We start from the raw sequence: 22738 nt of genomic DNA on the forward strand, positions 1-22738 counted from the left end.
CAGAAGTTATTGTGCAGGGAGGTGGGGTAGATAAGCTGTGACCATCACGGACTGTGAATGGTAGATCCAGTGTTATCTATATACGTGTTACCATTCTTTGTAATTCAGCCTGTGATGATAATAAGATGACTACTGTGAAGTATAGTGACCAAAGTGAAAACTGAAAAATTTCAGGATTATTTTATTTATAGACTGCATAGAATTTTATTTTATTTTTTAAGTAAAAAAAAAAACATTTTGAGGGCCCACGTTTTATTTCATTGAATATAAACAATGATACTAATCTGAAGATGGTTCTAGTACAGATTCCCAGTCATAGGGATTTTTTATTATTATAATTATTATATTCTAATCATGAGTCTATGAACCTTAGGGTGCTAAAAATGTATTGTGTTTCTATTAAATTAAGTATTGAGAAACATTATTATGGGCGTCGTGAGATTAAGGAAGACAACCTAGGAGTCCTGCCCAGATTTCAAGTAAGCACATGTTCCTACTCATCCATGATAAATCAGCTGGTCCATCCAGAATGACCAGGTATTCTGGATTAGCAAAACCATTGTTTCACACTCATTGTTTGAACTTTTATATGAAAAGGGAAGATTGGCAATTTATTGTATTACTAGCATTTAGAAGTAGCTGGTGGGAAATTTGGACTAAAATCATCTTGTCTGGCGCTAATGGCACAGGAAGCGGTGGTGACTTCACACAATATGTGCTGAAGGAAGCGAGTTCTCATGTATGGCCCATGTAATTATTCAGCTAATTTACTTTGAATCACACAAAATGAATGAAGGCCTAAAATATGGAGTGCAGTTATATTACCATTATTATTATTATTTACTTTAAACATAGCAAAATGTAGACAGTTGGAAATTAAAAAGTAGTAATTTAACAGCTTGAAAAGCATACATTTTGACAAAGGAACAATAAAAATAGAAGAAACTCCTTGTTCGTCCAAAACCATCCACACAAAATTATATAAGGCAGAATCCATTTGCTTACTTTTCTGTCTATCCTCTGCTTCACTTTCAGATTCACTCACCTCCCCTAAACAATGAAAATAAGTAAAGAACATTAACAAACCATACAGGTAATGCAGCTTATTGATATCAGCTCAGATGCAAATGTTGGCTAGGAAATTATTTTGAAGAAATAATTTTGACGACCCCCTCCCTACTCCACACACAGGCAACATACCTTTTGATGTAGTATCATGGCTAGTGAAGGTCTGAATTTTAACCTTCTTCTTTCCACGTTTAGCATCAAAAATGTCTTGTATCTTCATCACAAGCTGGAAGAGTAAAGTAAATATGCATATAATATAAATATAATAATTTACAATAAAAAATAAAATATGAACAGTAGCAAATAACAAAATCCCGTACATTAAGAGAAGCGAGAAGAGACATGGAACTTGCTCCTACTGAAAATATGCCTACGAAGACCACAAAAACTGTAACAATGAGATTAAGCTGCTACAAAATTAAGACAGGAAGGATTTTGTGAGTGTGTTTCCTTGTTAGACCAATCACATCCTGCCTGGAAACTTTTTATTTTGCTTATGCTATAAACACAAGGATGAACAATGCAGATTTATCATCTAAAACAGAGAAATGTGATTATGATGTTTAGTTAGGATGTTATAGACTATATGTCGTGATAAAAAAGTAGATATACTTTAAATCTGTTCCCACCGAGATTGCATGCGAGATACTTACACAATTTTATATATACAAAATTTAAACCATGGCTTTAATCTTTCAAAAAATTAGAACTTGAACAAGTCTGCCTAAAAGGTCCAAAACCCGTTCTTTGTCAAAGTAGATTAAGATGTATCAATGACTTCAAGAATCTGCTTGGCATTATAATTACTGCAACAACTTTATTTTCATATCCAACAACTTTCCAACTTTTTAAAAACGTTATTTTCAAAGCACTTCTTTAGAGCCTAAATGATATCATTGTAGCGGTATATTCACATTTAGCAGATTTGATGGAGAAAGTTCTGCAACTTTTCCAATCATCTAAATAGGGTTGCAGAAGTCAGTGCCCAACTCCATTCAGATGTAGGGAATTAATATTGTCACAGAAATTTGTGCAACAAATTTTCTAGGTGCGTGTACACCCTAGGTGTACCTCCAGCTACATACCTTTTGCTAGTCATGAATGACTCCTGTTGCCATCACACATGTACAGCTGTAACTTAAGAATGTGTAATGCTTGGTTTTGATCACAACCAAAGTCTAGAGGTAGATGAATATGTTTTTATGGCACAATGAGTACACCTTTTCACCATTTTCAATAAGGAAACTTACCCGTGGAAACTTCTTCCTCTTCTTAGCTGTTTCTCCTCCATTCCGGAACACTTTCCATTCCATTAATGTCACTGGTAGGGTGGAATCCTTGGGAGCTTTCTTGTGAATATAGAGCTTGGTACTTTTCAGCTCCAGTGTTTGCCTTTTCAGAAAGTTTGGTTTTGAAGGGATCTGATGAAAGACATTTACTACATTACTATGCAAAGTAACATTAAATCATACCTGTCATTTTCAAACATTTTTGGCATGCCCAAAGTTTTGATCGGTGGGGATTCCTGGTTTCAAGACCCCACTGACCACTAAATTGAGGCCTTGCCCCTCCTGCTAAATCTTGTAAAAAAAAAATTTGTTACTTTTAAAAAGTCGTGAGAGAAGCGCAAAATAGAAAAAAGTTGCAAAGTATTTTGGAAATGTGTTGTGCTCCATAATTTGCACGTTTTTACCATCAGAAAAGTGGTGTATAATGTTTAAGAAAAATTCCCTCTATTACTTTTCTACAGCTTTGCTTGGTATTTACTGACATCATCATTCTGAACACTAGTTTCTAGTAGAACCATTAAAAATTATCATGGAAGGGTGATCTTATGGTATAGCCTATGAATAGTGGAATATAATAATCAACCTTAGGTGTTTTAATTGTACATCTTGGAGGAGGGATCTTCCATGATGATGGGACTCTCCAGACAGGCATAGGCGATATTTTGATATCTTCATATGGATTTTCTTTCTGGGGAACTAAAGAAAATAGTGGAGTTAATGGAAAAACTATAAAAATAGTAAGCAAAGTGTAATAAGTACTAAGTATTGGGAAACCTACATGCAACTTCCTCATAAATATTGTCCTCTGATACTGTGTGGTAGAGAGCGGATCGTGAGGGCTCAATAGGTTCTTCAGAGATCTGAGGGTGGTTTGTTTGTTGTATGAAGCGCCTGAATGTTTGAACATCTTCATATTCAAAGGATTTCCTAGAAACAAACAGATGCCAAGAGATCAGTCACAGCATTCCATGAGTGTCATGCTGGAAGCGCAATATCGACAAAGATGAAAGGCTGGTTTACACAAAAGTCCATGTTTTGAAATTAACTGATATGGTTTTATCATTTAAGAGTAAAATCAAATGCCACTAGGCACCCTCATACTGTTAAATAGCAACTGACACCTTCCTTTCATTCACTAAACTAAAGACACAGCTTTATATGACTCACAAGTAATGGATGTCTCAGTGATCTATATGGATAATAATAATAATAATAATATCAAAACCAATTATGCACCTGTCTGGTGCCTACAGACCAGTTCAAAACCATAAAAGTAATCTATATAGTAAGATTCTGAAGGCATAAGTTGACTATATCATAAAGTATTTATTTATATATTTGTCAATATATAAATAAGGAAAATACAGGTAAAATATATAATTCCCCCCTTATCGCCAACATACACAAGTCACTCCTCAAAAATGCATCAAATGTGCCCTTATCTACTATATAGATTACTTTACAGCTTAATATGATTATTCATTTTTGCCCATTTTAAATGAAAATGTTGAAATTATATAAATCTCTGTCAAATCGTTTGGCTTATATTTATTCTGCATAGTATTTATTCAAGTACAATATCATTTAACATTAAATTGCCCCAATGAAACTCAAATCCTCTTAGTGGATATAATAATATAATTAGTAATGCATTTTTTTTTTCTAGTGTTGTGAAATGGGTTACTAGATTGTACACAAAAATGCTGCAGAATTCTTTACATACTGCATATAGTCCCAGATATGCTTGATCAGATTAGATTAGATTTTTCTCCACATAGGACATATGTATTTGTGTCTGATCTGAGCGTGCGTGTTTATGGGGGAGCTGAGATTTCAGTCGATAGCCATCTGAAATGTATACCTGGCTTAAAAGGGTTGTCTGCTTTAGTCAATCCATTTTTGTTAGAAGGATTCCGCATGGGCCACTGTAATTTGTGGGGAAACTTGGCAGGTAGTGTTTAATTTCCTATAGGGCAACCACATAAAAAGAGTAAAATGCCAAGAAAGACCTTCTCAACCAATCAGTGGGTAAGGCGGGTGACGGCTAAGGCCAATGGTTGGCTGAATAGAGCTTTCCTGGCATTTCTGGCATATCGAGCTGGGTCCAAGAAGTGTAGAGCAGCAGGGACCGTAGCAGTGTCAGAACTGCAGCAGCAGAGGAATTGCTGGAGGTGAGTAATGTTTATTTTTTATGTTTTGGTCTAGTTTTTAAAAATAAATGAACCCCCTGGAAAACTGCTATTTGAATCACTGGGCTATCTGTATAAGGGTGCATTCAGACGGCCGTAGTGTTTTGTGGTCCACAAATTGCGGATCCTCAAAACACAGATACTGGCCCGTGTGCATTCCGCATTTTGTGGACCACAGATGGCTGACACCATAATAGAAAATGCCTATTCTTGTTTGCAGTTGCGGACAAGAATAGGACATGCTCTATCTTTTTTGCGTGGCCGTGAAATAGAACAACGGATGCGGACGGCACATCATGTGCTGTCCATATCTTTTGCGGCCCCATTGAAACGAATGGGTCTGCACCCGTTCCACAAAATAGCTGTTTGAATAAGATACTCCATAAGTCACCTCCTTTTATTACCTTAGAAAACTCCAACAGAGTATTTGTAAATGGGGTTTTAAACTATTCAACCCTGTTTCTTTCTACCTGTCATTTATAATAATATTTATTTAGCACAAGAATATTCAGCATCACTTTACAATTGGGGAGGTAACAGTAAAATGACTAATGAGTAATGACGACAAATGATCTATCAATGGTATTAAATGAGAGAGCAACCTGCCCATAAAAGCTTACAGTCTAAATGATTTTACTGTGTTAAGTCTCATTTACACACACCGATGCCTGTGCGTACGTTTCTACGAATATTTGGTCCAGATCACCTGCCCTGTGTAAGAAGTGGACAAACAAGCAAATTGCTCATTTGTCAGCTGATTGCATCTTATATCTAGACATTAAAAGCATTGCTTATTGGCAGCACATTATCCTGTGTAAATTGGAATATGCTGCCAACAACAATGAAACTGTTAGTACGCAGTAATAATTATTTGGGCACATACAATGACAATGGTTTTGCCATGTAAATGAAGATTAATAAATGCTGATCGTCGATCGGTGCTTGTTACAGCAGAAAGTATATTGGTGTCAATGATGGCACTTTGATGGGGTTTTGTAGTAGCTAGGTTAAAAAAACTAAAAGTTGGACAATGTGCACAAATAGCAAATCTTTAGGAACGCTGGCTACCTGGTTCCTGGAATTTGTCCAACCCTGTTAAACTTCAGTTCATAAATAATAAGATCATTATACCAGTCATATAACCAGTAAGTGCACCACAAAAGCCTTGAGATGGTTATAAAACAATACAATTCAACCAGACTAGACATAAAATATACACAGTACAAAAGATTAGTCTTATATATGTCTAGAAATTGTACCTTTTGGATCTGGGTCTTATTTTTCTGTTTCCAGATTTCTTTGGCTCAGGTGGTGGGACAGAAAGGTCAGAAGATTCTGTGTCACTATCATCCACAGACTTTCTCCTTCTGTGATTGTGATAATTGTCCATACGTTCCCCATGGTGGTTACAGTTAGCATATCGAAATGTCCTTCTTGGCTTAGGGATAGGATTTATAGATGGACTGAGATCAAAGGGTTCAGTATCATAATAAATGTTTTCTGTACTTTTCATTGTAATTGTTTCATCCATCATGCGCCCCAAATCTAGCTCCCTTTCTGTTGAAATGCTTTTACCCCTTCTTCTTTTAAATTCTAAAACCATCTCTGTCAAATCTTCCTGTGAAATCATACTGTTCTTCTTGAACATCTTAGCTGAGGTGTAAAAGTTTCCAGGTGGAAGATCTATTTCGTGGTCTGAAAATGTCCTTGCTTTTGTGTTAAAATTTGTTGGACTTTCTGCATGGTGCTCATAAATATTTGGTTGACTAGGAATGAACCTGTTATTTTCACCATCTAGTAAGTTGCCCTTACTACCTTCCCTGAAATCTAAAGCCAAATTCTTACCACGACTTACACCTAATTTGCTGTTGTTTAAACCATCCTCTATTGATTTATTAAGTCCATTTGGATCACAAAAAGTTATTTTGGGTCTCAGGTCAAGCAGATCTCCACATGAACCACTATTGACCCTAACTTCCCACTGGGATATTTTCTGCTTGATGTTTTTGCAGTGACTTCTTGAAAGAGTTTGTTGGGCACTCCGGGTCAAGCCACATTCTGGGCTCCCCATGGTATGCATCACAGGCATTTCAGTAGTCATAAAAGCCTCATCATTGCTCAAAAAAGGACAGACCTCTATTGGTTCCACTCAGTGGAACTTTCTGCCCAATTGCCTAAAAGGTTTTTGTGTATAGTATTTGGTGCTTCTTTAAATAAAAAAAATGAAGTGACTTTACTATCTTTATCTCTCAGATCCTCATCCAGCTAGTAAGTCCTGAACTACTTCACAGAGCTATGAAGTCATACGTAGGAGCTTCGCATCAGCTTGCATATTGAGGTCTTTCTTCCAGGGCCCCAGCTGAAAAACAAATGCATCTTGTTACAATGTGTCCTATAGATAAGGGCTGGAGCAGAAGCAACAATAACTGCACTGTTCCAGAACACAAGGAGAACATCAAGTTTAATAGATTGTGAAGGACAAAAGTTCTAAAAGAAAGAAATTGTGCTACAGAAGTTAAACACTGACCAAAGTAAGACTGACTATTACTGAAAATTTTCCCACTAGCTTTATTTCATGAGTAATAAATAGGACTACAATCAGAGTATACAAAGCTGGTGATGACAATATACATAAACATAGATTTATGCAACAGATAAACATCATCTGTAAAGTTTATTTCAGGAAACAAAGGAATGGGGTGTGAAAGCTGAGAATGAATCAGTCCAGACCAGGGATAAACAGGAGGACTGGAAAACCCTAGGCTTGCTAGTCACACGTGTGGGAGATGAGGAACAGGATAAATAATCATGAGGAAAGAGAATACAGAAAAAAAAATTAAAGGCAGATTAAAAAACTACCCCCGCCCCACAACAGTTGCTTAATGAGGACAACATACTGCCTAACAATACACCCAAAATAAATAAAAGACAAACTTTGGATTTAACATTTTTTTATATGAGATGTTTAGTACAAGGTCCTTGATGCAAAGGAGGCTCAGCCATTTGCCAAACACTCTGCATCTATGTATCAGTCATTCCTTATAAAGGAAAACCTTGGGTGGATCATACAACCAATGCAGGGGACATCATCCTACAGGCAGGCTACATGAGTGGCCTGTAAGTAGACATCTACGGATCCCCAGCAGGGGCAATATAGATGGGTATTAGTTGGTGGGTGCCTCTACTCATCTGCCCTGGAAGAAGGCAGTTGCGTTATAATGCGAGTCAGATGGTTTATGACCAAACTCATTGTGGACTTGTATTCATTACTACATTGTTACCATATTCACTTAAGTATTGTCTGCAAACACCAGCGTGGAGTTGTGCATTGGTCTGAATTGCCAACTACTGTAATTCTGAAATCATGAGGAGGAGACTTGGTCTTTGTTTGCATTTTGGACACTTGTAGAGCACAATTGTTTTTTCAGTAACAGAATATACCAGTATTTACTTTTAGAAGTCAGAAACATGATATCCTAAAAAGAATATGTATAATGCATTCATGATAGCAGATTTCAAGATAAGAAGACAGTGTAAAGTTACAAATAGTCAACCATGCAGCTAATAATGGGATAGAAACTGATGTCAATGATTACAACAGTGGTGCTGCATAGGTTGACATTATAACAAAGGGGGTCATTTATTAAACAGAAATACTAGGCATATTTCTAGCGCAGATTACGGTGTAAAGGTCCTTTGCACCTCAATCTGCAACTTTTCCCTGCTCACGCCAGGTCTAAAAAAGTGGGTGTAGGTGAGGAAGGGGACGGCCCGGCTCAATTGCCATTTTCTACCGCTGTTTTAGGCATAGAAAATGGTCTAAATGTAAGACAGCAAGGGAGCTGTCTTTACATTTAGAAGTGGCGGTGGATCCGCTGAGGTTATGTAGAGGTCGGCGCCGGCAGATCCACTAGTGCAATGCTTTATTAAGACATGCGTCTAAAACTCCGGTCTTAAAAAATGTGCCCAAAAGAGAAATAAATTTATATATGAAATCTAATCCTACCAGCTTTTAGATTAGATAGATGATAGACAAAGACAGATAGATACCAGTAGATAGATAGACAGAGCAAAGGTTTAGGTTTTTGAGTTGCCCAATTCCATTTTACCAAATAAGGCATTTCCTAAGGTTTGGCCAGACAAGCAGTGACCTGTTGCAGCCAACCTAATCATTACTTTAAAAAAATAAAAAAATCTTTAAAAAAATAAAAAATCATTCTATGGAAGCTTGACTGCCACAACTTGACAGATGCTAGCAATTATCTGACTACACAGTCACACAGACTTTTAACCAATGTCTACAAGTAATAACAGGGTTTGTTCCTACTTGGGATATGAGAGGCAGGAAGAAAGGTTTGAATGTGAAGAGAAGATATGTTTTTCAGCTTCCTACAATGTTCGCTGTGCCCACACCCTAAAATAGTTTCATAAACTGCTTTCCTGGCAGCATGAAACAAAAAGGCCTGAACATGTCAGCTCAGCTTTTCTTTCCTGAAAAGCTTCTGAAAGCGAGAGAATTTATCTGTTGCATTTGAATGCGTTAGTCAATCCAAATGAGAGATTAAAGGGTTGCAGTCATGAATACCAGACCTGAAACTGTGTTGTCACAGATTTTTGCTGCAAATAGTAAAGAGATCCACAGGTTATTCATTATTCATTTGCAGGGGTTTGGCACCTAAGAAGAATTAGTAATGTGAATCATACCGTCATGTAGGTTAGGTGCCCCAAAGCATAATCATACCTTTGTATCTTCCTTTTTATTTTATGGAAATAAGGTTTTCGGTGAACCTTGGGTAGGGCTTCTCTGTCATAATGCTACCTAGTGCTTCCCCCTTTTGTTTGATTCACAGCCCTTGATATTTCAGAGCTGGTAGCCAAGGAAAGCCAGTTGGCCATGGCGCACTGAAAACCGTATTTGCATAAAATCAAAAAGAAGCGTTTTTTAAGATTAGAGGATTGGATTCTCACAAGAAAGTTATGGTTATGTTTCTGGGCACCTATCCTACATGGCGGTATGCTTAAATTTGAAAGTAATTTTAGAGGTGACAGATTCACTTTAGGCAACCTAAACTGGTACTTTATTTCTAGTGCAGACCTTGATGAATATGTTCTTCTCTGAAATCCTCTGAATATCATCTATTCAAGCTCTGAACTAGGTACCTAGCTTGCTCATTTAAAGGAGTATTCCAGTGGAGTCCCAAACAAGGGAGCAGGTGACCCCCATTTTCCCAATAGGTGAGTCGACACACTTCAGGGACTACTCCCTATAAGATATATATACTGTCTATATATCAATAATGACTCAGATGGGAGTATCTCTAAGTTTTATTCTGGCTCTTGGGAGTGGTAAAATCTAACTTTGTGGCCCTCAGAACAGAAAAGTTTGTGCGCCTCTGGTGTACATAATTCATACTCTGTAAATAGCGTTGTTACTCTGTCGAGGGTATAGCAGTTGCTGGGAATTTTTTTTCTCCCTTCTGCTGTGCACAGTTAAAAGGGTTTTCCAAGATTTTTGTACTGATAACCTATCCTCTGGACAGGTCATCAGTTTCTGATCTGAGGTGGTTCGACACCCAGGACCTCCGCCAATCAGCTGTTTTGAGAAGGCCTTCTCGAAGCTCACCAAGCACAGCACCCTACCTTGTACAGCGGCTGCGATTGGTATCGCGCCCAGTCCCCATTCACTTGAATGCGGCTGAGCTACTCCTAGGCCACGTGACACATGAACGTGTCGTCACTTGGCCACAGGAGTGCCAGTGCCTTCTCAAACAGCTGATTGGCAGGGTCGCAGGTGTCGGACTTCCACGATCAGATACTGATGACCTATCCAGAATATAGGTCATGAGTATAAAAATCATGGAAAACTCCTTTAAGTGAACAGGAAGCAATTCTAGTAATCAGGGTCGGACTGGCCCACATGGGAACAGGTGAATCCCCCTGGTAGGCCCCTAGTCTCCCACCCCCTGCACCAGTGGCACATAACACAGTAGACTTACTGCACTACATACACATATTCAATGTACTTCACCTCAACCAGCCCATGTTCATATAAAAACTTGTTTATACATTTATTACATTTGAATGTATCCATATGGTGGGCCACAGGCACCCCAGTCCCCAATCAGGCATCATATAGAACATGACAGTCTCTTTCTTACAAAACTAAAACCAGACCTGTACCCCACATGGGTCCAGGGATCTCCCCATTCATTGCTCCAGTTGCTGTGCTGGATTTATGTGAAGCTTGCAGCCGTGGGGGTGTGTACTTACTCAGGGGACGTGTCCTGTCTGCTTCAGTTCTCTCCCTGGAACTGTCACAGCTTTTAACAATAGATACAGCTGGTGGCAGTTGAAGGATGCAACTGAGCATGTGCCTCCACCTCAGTGAGGTGGACAGAGAAAAAAGGAAAAGAACAAACAACAGGTGGCGCTATATAGATAGGTATTATTAAATAAATCAGTGTTTTTTAATTCCATGCAAATACTAAAGTTTTCAGTTCCATTTGCCGTTTTGAAAAATGTAGAATATTTTTCATGGGACCTCGATGATTGACAGCCTTCCCTGTATGAGTGGGCGCCAGTGGATAAGCCCAATTTAAAAACATTTTTTGGGAATTCAGTAACATTTCAGAATGCAGTTCCATCAAAATAGCACTTCCTGGAAAATAGCTTTTAACTGTTGTAAGCAATATCTATGCAATAGACTGCTGATGTGAGATGACAGCCAGCAGGCTGCTTCCTGTTTTGTGATGTGCGCTGCATGAGTCGCTTTCAAAGAGAATTTCAACAGAAAGTAATAAATCTACTACAAGTAAAAACATGATATAAACCTCCAGTTAAATCCAAAGTATAATAGGCAGGTGTGGCAGCAGCTGTCTATGGGTGACGTGACTCAGGGGGGAAGGATGGTTTTGATATAATTTTTTTTCTGTAGAAAACAAAATTACTAATTACCTGAATTACTTCCTACTTTGAAAGCTTTGCATGAATTCCCCATAAACTGATCTACACTCACTCAACATGAAGTAGAAGAAATGAGAATTGTTCACATGTATCTCTTAATAAACTGAGCCGTTTATACGGTTTTATATCTTAAAGGGATTCTGTCTCTTAATAAACAGATTAACGGTATTTTTTTTCAGCTGGCGGATGATCAGTTCTTTTCATGAGGCTGATGCCAACACAGGGATGGGGGACCATGTGGGCGCTTAGGTGACAATTAAACAATCACGCAAGGTCACAGTGTGGCCTCAGAATGACATCGGAGGAGCTAGGAGGGGAGTTGAGGATGAGGGGAAGTGCTGGGCTCACTCGGAATGAACGTGGCTGGGCTCCACTGATGTTAGGACAGCCCCTTGGGCTCTTTTTACAGGTCATTTGCATTTATATATAAAATAGTTTTTTCAGCAAAACCACAGCAATCATAGGTTACATACTAGTATATTTCTGACATGCTATAAGAGACCTCCAATAACATGTAATCAGGTCTATATGCATAATCTTGCTGACAGAACCCCTTTAATAAAAAGGGTGCTCATGAATAGTGCTTGTAGTTTGTAAGCCTCGTGGGCAGGGCCCTCTCTCCCTCTGTACCAGTTTGTAACATGTCTTGTGCATGCTTATTGCACCCTTTTTCATATGAACAGCGCCATTGAATGAATGGCGCTTTAGTACTAAATAATAATAAGAATAATAATGCTAAGAATGACTAGTCATTGTGGGAATTATTAGTTTTTTTTGGTTGCCTGTCTATATAGGCAGCTCTGTGCATAGGATACATCCAGAACTCTCTATGGGCATATGCCACATGTGTCACCCATAGGGGCAGACAAGTTATATTTTAAATAATTCTAAAACAATACCTCTGTTTCATGTAAGTGGGGATCTTAAAGTGGAAGATAAAAGGCATAGATATACTTTGCTTATGGACTAGGAATCCATAGCCTGAAGCATGTCGTAACATTTAACAGTTAGGTGACACATTCCATTACAAGCTGAATACAATGAAATGAATATCCATGTAGCAATGCCATCTGAACTGCCAAAGCTTTCAATCTGTGCACTAGAATGCCAAGAAAAACACTCAATTCATGTATCAGTTTAGTCATCCATTTACACCAAATTACAAATAGTAGAGAAAAATCTCTTTTGTTTAAAAAAAAAAAAATTAATTAATAATCAGTTTCATTCTATTAATTTCTACTGTTTTTCATTAGTTCTATCATCATAAATGACGTAACAGGATCTGTCATCATTGGTTTTTGCCTTTTACATGAGGTTGCTGGGGGTCCACAGCTATTTCTCTGCATCGTAAACATACATGCTCAACCAAAGTGCATGGTATATCAATGGAAAGATGGAATTTAAGCTAATTAGATAGCGGTTGGCCCACAGCCACTTCCCCTGATCCCCATACAGATACTTGCTTGACTCTGCTGAAAGTGTATGTGTACTCAATAGGGAGAGTGGAGCAAACTGCTGCCAGACACCTCTGGAGGAGATTTATCTCCTGAAAACAAAAGGGCCGGTCATGTTGAAATCAAACATCCAAATCCTTCTGTCCTTCAACATCTGCCATTGGGGGATAATCAGTACCACCAAATTCGACAGGATCGGACAACATGTCTCTAATGTGTAGTGGCAGCTTGAGACACCACAGGAATTCAGACACCTCTGGCAACAGCTTTCTCTTAAAGGGCTATTCCCATTTTAGACATTTATGGCATATCCACTAGCTATTATTTTGCCCCTTAGTTCAGTTAGTTAGTTAGTTAGTTAGTTCAAGTAGTGTTGTCTTATGGCACAAGTCTATTTCATTTTAGCAAGATCACCCGCAATGATCCTTAAGCATGTCTATTGTCAAATGTAGACTTGTACAGGAATAGAGAAAAATTGCTGCTTTCTTCTGCAAACAGCTCTTAATTTGCAACACCACATTGTTTCTGGAAGAATTAAGTCATGTTTCGTAATCATGTAAAACCCATTTAAAACAGCCAAGAATCAACATGTTATGTTAAGCAAATCAGTTGCCTAACCCCAAAAACACATAATGGTTGTTTAGCAGACCATGCTTTCACAAGCAATAAAAAAGTGATAATGTGTTATAAACTTATCATGCAACCCTTGCTTGTGACGACATACTTCACTTCCTTGGATCTTACAGTTGTCATGTCGCCTTTCAGCACCCCACTAAGCCCCTTTTGTTTCAGGAGACTGCAATGACTTACGTAAAACAATTAAGTGTCAGCCTCAAGGACATTGGGTATATGCTTTGAAGCTGATGAAAAGAAGTAGCCAGTAAATAATTAGGTGGTGTCACCATCCTGCAAAGACACCATAAGCTTGAAACACAATTTATAACACTCAGTACATTAGAGTATCTGTGCTAAAACAGCACATGGCCTTTCAGGCTTGTAAATTCTTTGAGCTATATATGCTACATAGCTCCATCAAATTTCACTTGAAGGAAATAGGATTATACTGTACATAAGAAACCACAACAGTGGAGTCACACAATAGTCTTACTGAAGAAATATTTTGAGTTTGTTAAAGTGACCCTTGAGTAAAAACTCATTACCTCAGGAATGAACAGAACATTTACCTTTTCATCATTTTAGCTCCAGATCTGCCAATTCTGAATACTGCTGCCTTGGATTGGCCAGTACTGCTCAAAAGAGCAATCCAAGAGTAGGGCTGGCCCAGCAGGAAGTGTCTGACTACTGATACAGTGTGGATCAGGTAGTCTAAGAAGCCGTGTGGCCATCTTGGATTACAAAAGAGCTGCCTAGGAATTGGATCAGCAGCTGAAAACAGAAAAAGCAAGTCACTAGGATCACTTTAAATACCAAAGCTAGTTAGTGTGACCAAGAAATTTGAAGAAGTGAAGATAGACAGTGAGCTAGACCGTCAGAACATGCATTCTCTCCACAAATGGGTAAATGGGTAAACCAGACCTCATTAATCACAAATGGAAGAGTGTACATCATCTGTGCCATGCAACATTGCATCAACTGACCTACAGCATCAAAAAGTTGAATACCTGGGCAACCTAAATAGCAAAAGTACTATCTGGATCCTGGGCTTGTCAGAACGAGACAAAAGTTAGCAGGCAGATGTGTTTATCGAAGACGGGATACAAAGCCAGATGCTGGCTTTTCTGCAGCTTTTGGCAATGAGAGAGGGGGGGGTCTCACTTGTCCACCACCTCCTGGAGCCCTTCCAACTTGCTTGAAAATTGTGGCTCTAAACTAGTGATGAGCGGCATGGGCAATATTCAAATTCACGATATTTCACGAATATTTGGGCAAATATTCATCATATATTTGCGCATTTGAGAATTTGCGATTATTTTCTTGATTGCGAAAGTCGGCAATGTAATATGCGCTCGCAATATAGGCGTGGGTCACTTTTGCTACATTTTTCAAGCTGCTAGAAGTCTCCTGAGACTGGGGAAAATGGTTGGAACGGCAGAACATTACAAATCGGCAATTAATAATGCGCATATTTTTACACAATACGTGCAACTTCACATTTTAGCAGGTCTGACTACATATTACTGTTAATTATAAGTGGATGGCACTCCTGGGTATGATGTGCGGTGCTCAGTGGAAGAGGTCAATCAACATAAATATAGAAACCACGACACTCGATAAGTCGTTTTTCAAAATTCAATTAATTTATTTGTTGTCCATCCCAAAAGGATCTTGTTTGTATATTGCAATTGGCCAATTGCAATATACAAACAAGATCCTTTTGGGATGGACAACAAATAAATGAATTGAATTTTGAAAAACGACTTATCGAGTGCCGTGGTTTCTATATTTATGTTGACTACATATTACTGATTGGTGCACTAAGTATTGTTGTGAACTTGTGACATCACAGCACTATGTCTGCAGCATGTATATATGGACAGCAGAACCTATCACACTACCTAACACCCTGCACTAGAACCAGCTACGCTACATCACGATCTAACCTACACCGACTATCTCCTACTAACTATCTGTAATAGTATATATATATATATATATATATATATATATATATATATATACATATACACATATATATATATATATATACACACACACACACACACACACACACACACACACACACACACTAACTAACTAACTATCTAATGTAATTAAACAGTAAAGCACAGAGCACAGCAATGACACTGCTGTCTCTCTCAGAACTTCATAAAACTACAGAAAATGGCTGCTGGGGAGGTTCATATATAGTAAGGGGTAGGCAACTTTCCTATTGGTTGATAGGGATATTGCAGCCTTCTCATTGGCCCACAAGCAAGAAGCAGGGAGAGATCATGGGTTCAGATTTAAAAAAAATCTATAGCACTATATTATAAATCTTTGCAAATTCTCGAAGTGGCTATATTCACGATTAAAATTCACGATTCGAATATTTGTGCCCAGCACTACTCTAAACCTGCAGTGACCTTTGTTAATGGGAAGAAAGGATTACAAGAGACTGTTTCCATATTTTGGTCCACAAACCATGGATCCACAAAATACACATGCCATCAATTTGCACTCCGAATGTTTTAGTTTCCCATCATCAGAACTGACTTCTCATCCACAATGGAGGCATAGGACATGTTCTATAATTTGCAGAACGGCCACACGGATCTCCAAAAAATATGGATGTGTGCCAGTTCCCATAGCAATAAATAGGTCAGTGTGTTAGCCACAAAAAAAATCTGAGAAAACAAGGAGTTGGATGACCGTAACTCTGCACAACAATGCAGATTTGTATGTTATTCTGTGTCTGAATAAAACCTGGATAATAACTTCAATGGACACTGTAATAGCAACCATTCGAGGTTGTCACCATGAATAGTTTAACTTATGAGAAAAGACCATATCATTTTTGCCGTTTCTATAGATTACGGAATAACGATCTATAATGGCATAAACTAAAATTATAGATCCATGTATTCTATTTCATTTATTCCTAAAAATAGCTGATGTCTTTTACTGTAAGGGCCAGACCCTAAAGTACACGAGAAAAGAACCCTCTTCTCTCACTTCCCACCAACATTTCCTATTTTTAATTTTAGAGTTTCTTATCTAAAAGCTTTCAATTTGCAGATTGTGTTTAAACAATTCTACAATGGGTCTCATGAAAATATAGTGCAATCTGCATGTACTATTTCATTGGTTAGTATGATCAACTTCTCCACTTTCACACAGCCAATGTTTGGTCAGTGTTTGATCAGTGTTCTCCACCAGTGATTGTGAGCCAAAACCAAGAGTGAAGCCTACACAGAGGTAAGGTATAATGGAAAGATCCTCACCTGTTCTGTGTTTTTTACCTGGACCTGGTTTTGGCTCACAATGACTGATGGTAATCACTGATCAAACACTGACTGTGTGAAAGCAGCCTTAGTCTCCATACAGTTGATCACAATATTATATGCTAGAAAACGTGACTATTGACTTAAATGACTCAGTTATCATTCCCTAGTATATCAGGTCTGGTCACTGTGGAAGAATCCATTGTAGTAGAAGTTTCACACCCACTCATAATTATAGGCCCGACCCATCAAAATTGCTACGTGTACAAAAACTAGTGTGAAAACATGCAATCAGTACATTATGAAGTCAAAAATTTTTTTGTCTTGTGTGTGAATCTAAAGATTTTATAGCTCTGTAAAAAGTATGCATAGTATGCACTAAAGGAGCATTCAGCTGACAGCTTCATTGGACTCCATTATAAACAGGCATACTTGGCTGAGTGTCAATTAAAGAGGTTGTCTCATTAAGACAACTTATACCCTATCCCAGCAGTCAGAACCCCGCCGATCACAAGAACAGAAGCCCGTGCATGCATTACCACTGTACCATTAAAGGGGATAAGTTGTCTTAATGGGACGATCCTTTTAATTTCAGTGTAGAGTCAATAATAAACTTTTTCAGCGACCTCTACTAGTGGCTTATGTAGTGAAGAAACAACGAGTTGGGCATGTTGAACTCCCCCTTTCTCCTACAGTTCTTTTTGGGGGAAAGACCTTCACAGATATAGGATGATGACTTTTATGTAATATATACAGTCATATTAAAAAGAGCATCTGTCATCAGGATCAACCATACTAAACCAGTCATACCGCCTTGTAGGGCTGATCCTGCTGATTAAAATTATACATTTCTTGTGAAAATCTGTTGCAGCATTCCTGAGAAACGTGACTTTTATTCTTTATGCATCTGAAGGCTTCAGTGCACTGGGGGTGGGGCCTAGCTCCTCATTGCTCTTCAGCTTTCCAGTGCTAGCCACATCCCTCAGTGCACTGAAGCCCTCAGATAAAAGTATTCTTTTCTCAAGAATGCCAGAACTGATATTTACAAGACAGGTATCATTTTAATCAGCAGGATCAGCCCTACCAGACAGTATACCTATTTAAGACATCTAATTCGGACAGTTCCATTAAAGCCAATAGGTGACAGATTTTAATAAAATGATCACCTTGTCACCTATTTTTTTTTCAACCAGTTTAGATGAGTGTGGGCATAGACATGTGCTGTAGGGGGACAGTCACGAAGCCCCCATACACATTAGTTCTTTGGCCGATTCCTTCTGAAATTGGTGACCTTTAAGTTATTTGTACAGGATGGCCAGCTTTAGAATTTGTATGCAAACACACAAGTTTTATGTACACTTTTCCATTTATATAATATTATTTTATACTGTTAAATATAAATTTTATTGCAGTTGGTTATCTGCCTCAAGGTTTTCACATCGCCATTCAATACAGTGGAGATCTACAACCTATAATTTACTCATGCTGTAGATAAATAGAAACCACCCTCAAATGTGTCATGGAGATTGGATCAGAGAAAGCAAGTTTAATTCCATTGTTGGCTCCTAGAGACTGTGTCTCCCAAACATGCAGCCAACAAGAAAGAAACAAGTAGCATTAGTACTTTAAACCACACTCCATTAAAAAGGCTTTTATATTTTATTAAAAAGAATTAAAGAGTCGGACAGAATATACGCTAAACGTCTATACAGTCGATGCTGTGCCACATTAACCTCACAGAATGCCTTTAGCTCACCTTAACTTCTGTTAAGAAGGCCCTTGGCTGCCTATCCATGGGCAATGTAAACAGCGCTACCTGTCCATGGAAAGCAATATGGCGGCACTACTGTGACTGCATTCCACATCGGCATCCTCTTCTGCACAGGCACTGAAGAGGTTCTGGTATTATTCAGTGCCTGGGCAGAAGAGGATGTAGCAGTGGGCAGCTAAGAAAGTGGTCACCATTTTTCTTACCAAGGATGGGGTGGCTGTGACAATGCTCTGTTTACATAGTCCTTGAATGGGAAGTCAGGATCTTCTTAACAGCGTCTTATAATTGTGGCACAGCATGGACTGTATGGCCATTTAGGGTATATTCTTATAAAGAAGCAATTTAGAAAAAGATGGCTGCCTTCTTTGAGAAAAAGTGCTACTATTGTCCATGGTCTGTATCTGATATTGCAGCTCAGTCCCATTCACTTCAGTGTGAGGTGGCTTCAATAACAGATACAACCCATGGAGAAAAGCATCCCCTTTGGAATATTTAGAAATTTAATCCCATTTATATAGTTACTTAGGTTGTAAAATACACTCATCTATTCGCAGACCTATCTGTTTGACAAATAAGCGCTGGGCACATCAGACGAGCCTTCTGGCTCCTGGAGTATCCTTGCTTCCAGTGGTGTACAGTGGATTGCAATGACTCCTTATGGGGTTAATTGCACGATTTCTACAATTTGTATTTGTTGTGTGATCATAACAGGAAGAATCTCCAGCTTTGGTCCAGGCTGCTGACATTTAGGCTATCTGGTTGACATCTAATGAATCTTATTATTAACGCTAGAGATGTAAGCATTTATGGCTTTTAGTTTATTTTACGCAACAAAAGACATCTATGACATAGACCATTGTCTAATGGGACTTTGTTCTCTACGTCACACCAAAATCCCTCAAAGTGCCTGCAGCCTTTACCCGGCTGCTCATCTTATAAATCCTTATACAGAGATAAATAGTGAACACACACCTACTATAATAAACACACCATGCATGCGTTTAGTAAGGATTAAAGAAACTTTATGTGTCTAATAACACATAATAGTCAAATGAAAAGGAAGATGTTGAAAGGCAAAATGATTATCCTTTTACCTTTGGTGAACCCACACTTGTGTAGCCGTGAATCACATATACAGGAATTTGCTAATATCCTGGAAGTGTCCAATTTATGGCTGTGTGTATCGCTCTTATGAAGATCATAGCAATTTATGGTAGTCTGTATTTCTCTGCAAATACAGACTGCCATAAAACAGCATATATGTTCTGCAAACTAACAGCAAGTATTGTGAATTAATGTATCAGTGCTATTTATTAATACCCAAGGTGAACCATCCATGAGATGAAGTAAGTATGTCACCTAAGGTGGTGCCCCTCCATGACTAGAGGAAACGTCTAAGAAGGTAAACTGACTACTTCTGGCACTATGGGTATTGTATATGCTGGAAGCTGGACTGGTTTAAAAGGTGCAACCATAGAATTCAAGGATGGTTCTAACATTTGAAAGCTTATCATGGCAATACATAATACAAATCCTGTAGTTCAGTTGAATCAGTGAAACAGTTGAAAATTAGGCATTTCTTGCTTGTCTTGAAGGTTGTGATCAGAGATGAGCAAAGTTATCAAGAATTCGATTTGGCTGCTTCGCAGAATTTTACTAAGAAATTCAATTTGTTATGAATTACTTTGTCACGAATCCCATTGTCTATAGCAGGCGCAATGACTGGGAACGGCGATCGCTCCACTCCCCATCATTGAGTTCCGCAGATGCCGCGTTCATCGCCGATTGTGGCTTTTCAGGGTTATAAATAAAAATACATACCTTCTCCATTTGCTCGCGGTGAGGCCATTGCGGCCATCTTGATTGAAGAAACCCACGAAATCTCACACAGTGATGTGATGATCACTGATGACATCACCACGCCTGGCCAGTGTGCTGACGTGGTGACGTCACACATCACTGCACGCGAGGCTTCATGAGGATTCTTCAATCAAGGTGGCCATGTTGGCCTCTTCGCGAGCAAATGGATAAGGTGAGTATGTTTTTTTTTTACTATCATTTAAGGAAAAATAGATTCATTACTACGAAGCGCAAGGAAATTCAGCTTTGCGGCGAATCAAATTTTTTATGAAATTCGGATCAAAGTCAATTCGTTTGACTTTGATTCGCTCAACACTAATACCTTTATATAAATTAGACCACCCATACATGCTTGTAATTCAACCATGTACATTAACAAGTTGTTAGATAGCTCTTGATTACTATTCAGTAGGAAAATATCTACTATATAGAAGCTTGTATAGAAATGTGCACAATTGGTATTCAGGAAACCAATGAGCGTGATCAGCATATTGATGTTCTCCATCCCCCAATGAAGATTAACCTCCAAGGTTTTTTCACAGATTACAAGCAGACAGTTGCTGTTTACATGGCCAAAGGCAACAGTTTCAAACCTATTTATGTTCTCAAATAACACATTGAGCGTTCAGTGTTTCAAGGTATATTCAGTGGCCACACTCAAAGAACACTGAATACAAAGGACACCTTTGTAAATAAAAGTAGCCACCCATGCCAATAACATGGGATCTGATCCAATAGGCATATACAGTACTAGTATGATCCTAGAGTTTCCTATTGCTAATTGCAAAGGAAAAAATCTGAATAACATTGTATCTTCTGCCAACAGAACACTATTGGTACATTCAGAAATAAATCCTAATTAGATAATGAAGGTAAAACAAGATCTCTTAAATATGAGACATACTCATTTATACCTCATAAATAGGATTCTTTTGAAGACCTATACCAGGGTTGCACAACCTTTTTTGATTGAGGGCCACATTGTCAGACTAAACCAATTCAGAGTGCTGAAAATAAAACTTAAAGGGTATTACCAACTAACATATTGTATTTATGGTATATTGAACATACAGTATATATCATAAGTGTCTAGTTACACTTTTATGCTCCCATCTAATGGGAGAATACATAAAAGATACACGAGCAGCCACAAGACATACAGGATGGCTGAAATCTGCACAAAATGGTATAGAGGGCCACAGGTTGTGCACCCCTGACCTATACAGATTTATGGATGGAAAACAATAAAGAGGACTTCTGCCTTGCAAACAGACACAGTTTGGACTGTCAAATTCTATCAAAATCACATAAAAAGTAGAACACAGTATGTTGCAACTCAATGATCTTCAGTCATAATGATTGTGCAACAGATGCATCATAGAAGTCAATAGAAATCACAAGTGATCATAGTTTTGCAATGGAAATTATGTATAAGGAAGGAAAAAGACAGAAGTCCAACTCAAAAGTCATATGATGAGAGTAGATTGGCCCTGCAACCGGCACTGTGCAAACGTTTCCAAGCATTGTTCTCATACAACTATCTCTCTCAATTCCCCCATTATGTCAAGGAAGAGTTGGGAACTCCCGATACCCTGTAAATCGTCATCTCACTCTAGCAGGCTGACAATAATGGGCATGAGGGCCTTTAGTTTACAGGCTAAAGGTCCTTTTACATTAGCCTAAACAGCTCCGAATGAGTGCTGATCGACAATCTCATTTAAAGGACCAATGAACCAATGCAAACTGCTGGACGAATGATTGTTAGTACCACTGTGTGCAGCACACCCCCCGTTTACATGTAGAGATGTGCTGCCAACAATCAGCCAGTGTAAAAAGGCCGAGGATATAGAAAGAACAAACCATACATACATACATACATACATACATACATACAATTGAAGCAAACCATGAAGGGAGGATGGATTCTCAGTGTCTACTATGCACAACTTAAGGAAATTAGCAAAACAATAATGGGATAATTACTGTATTTATTGCCTGCTGACTGATTTGCATATAATAAAGAAGTAAGTGGACAAAAGCCAAACGCAGTCATCATTTCTTTCAGAAATATCTTTGGCACTGCCAACTGCTCAAATACTGTATTCAATGAAGGGACCCTCCTATATAGTGTGACCATTCATGTATATTAAGCTGGAGCCAAATCACTTAAAAAACATCAAGGCCAGCACCTCTACTTTATAACTGGTGACCTCGAGGCTGCAGCATGATAATAGTTCCTGTT

General features: G+C 38.4%; 1 protein-coding gene across 2 annotated transcripts in view; it reads right to left on the reverse strand.

Annotated features, from left to right (window-relative positions):
* Window positions 1-22738, reverse strand: part of DENND2C (DENN domain containing 2C) — a 48974-nt gene that overhangs the window by 20651 nt on the left and 5585 nt on the right. For both annotated transcript variants that reach the window (XM_040423925.1, XM_040423924.1), the window contains exons 2-7: window positions 5806-6905; window positions 3136-3284; window positions 2941-3053; window positions 2319-2489; window positions 1201-1294; window positions 1006-1050 (exon numbers count right to left, since the gene is read on the reverse strand). In XM_040423925.1, the coding sequence (XP_040279859.1) occupies window positions 1006-1050; window positions 1201-1294; window positions 2319-2489; window positions 2941-3053; window positions 3136-3284; window positions 5806-6647 (1414 nt within the window). In that variant the 5' untranslated portion in view covers window positions 6648-6905. The remainder of the gene's footprint in view (window positions 1-1005; window positions 1051-1200; window positions 1295-2318; window positions 2490-2940; window positions 3054-3135; window positions 3285-5805; window positions 6906-22738) is intronic.

Source organism: Bufo bufo, chromosome 3 (genome assembly GCF_905171765.1).
Source record: "Bufo bufo chromosome 3, aBufBuf1.1, whole genome shotgun sequence".
Classification (NCBI taxonomy): Eukaryota; Metazoa; Chordata; class Amphibia; order Anura; family Bufonidae; genus Bufo; species Bufo bufo.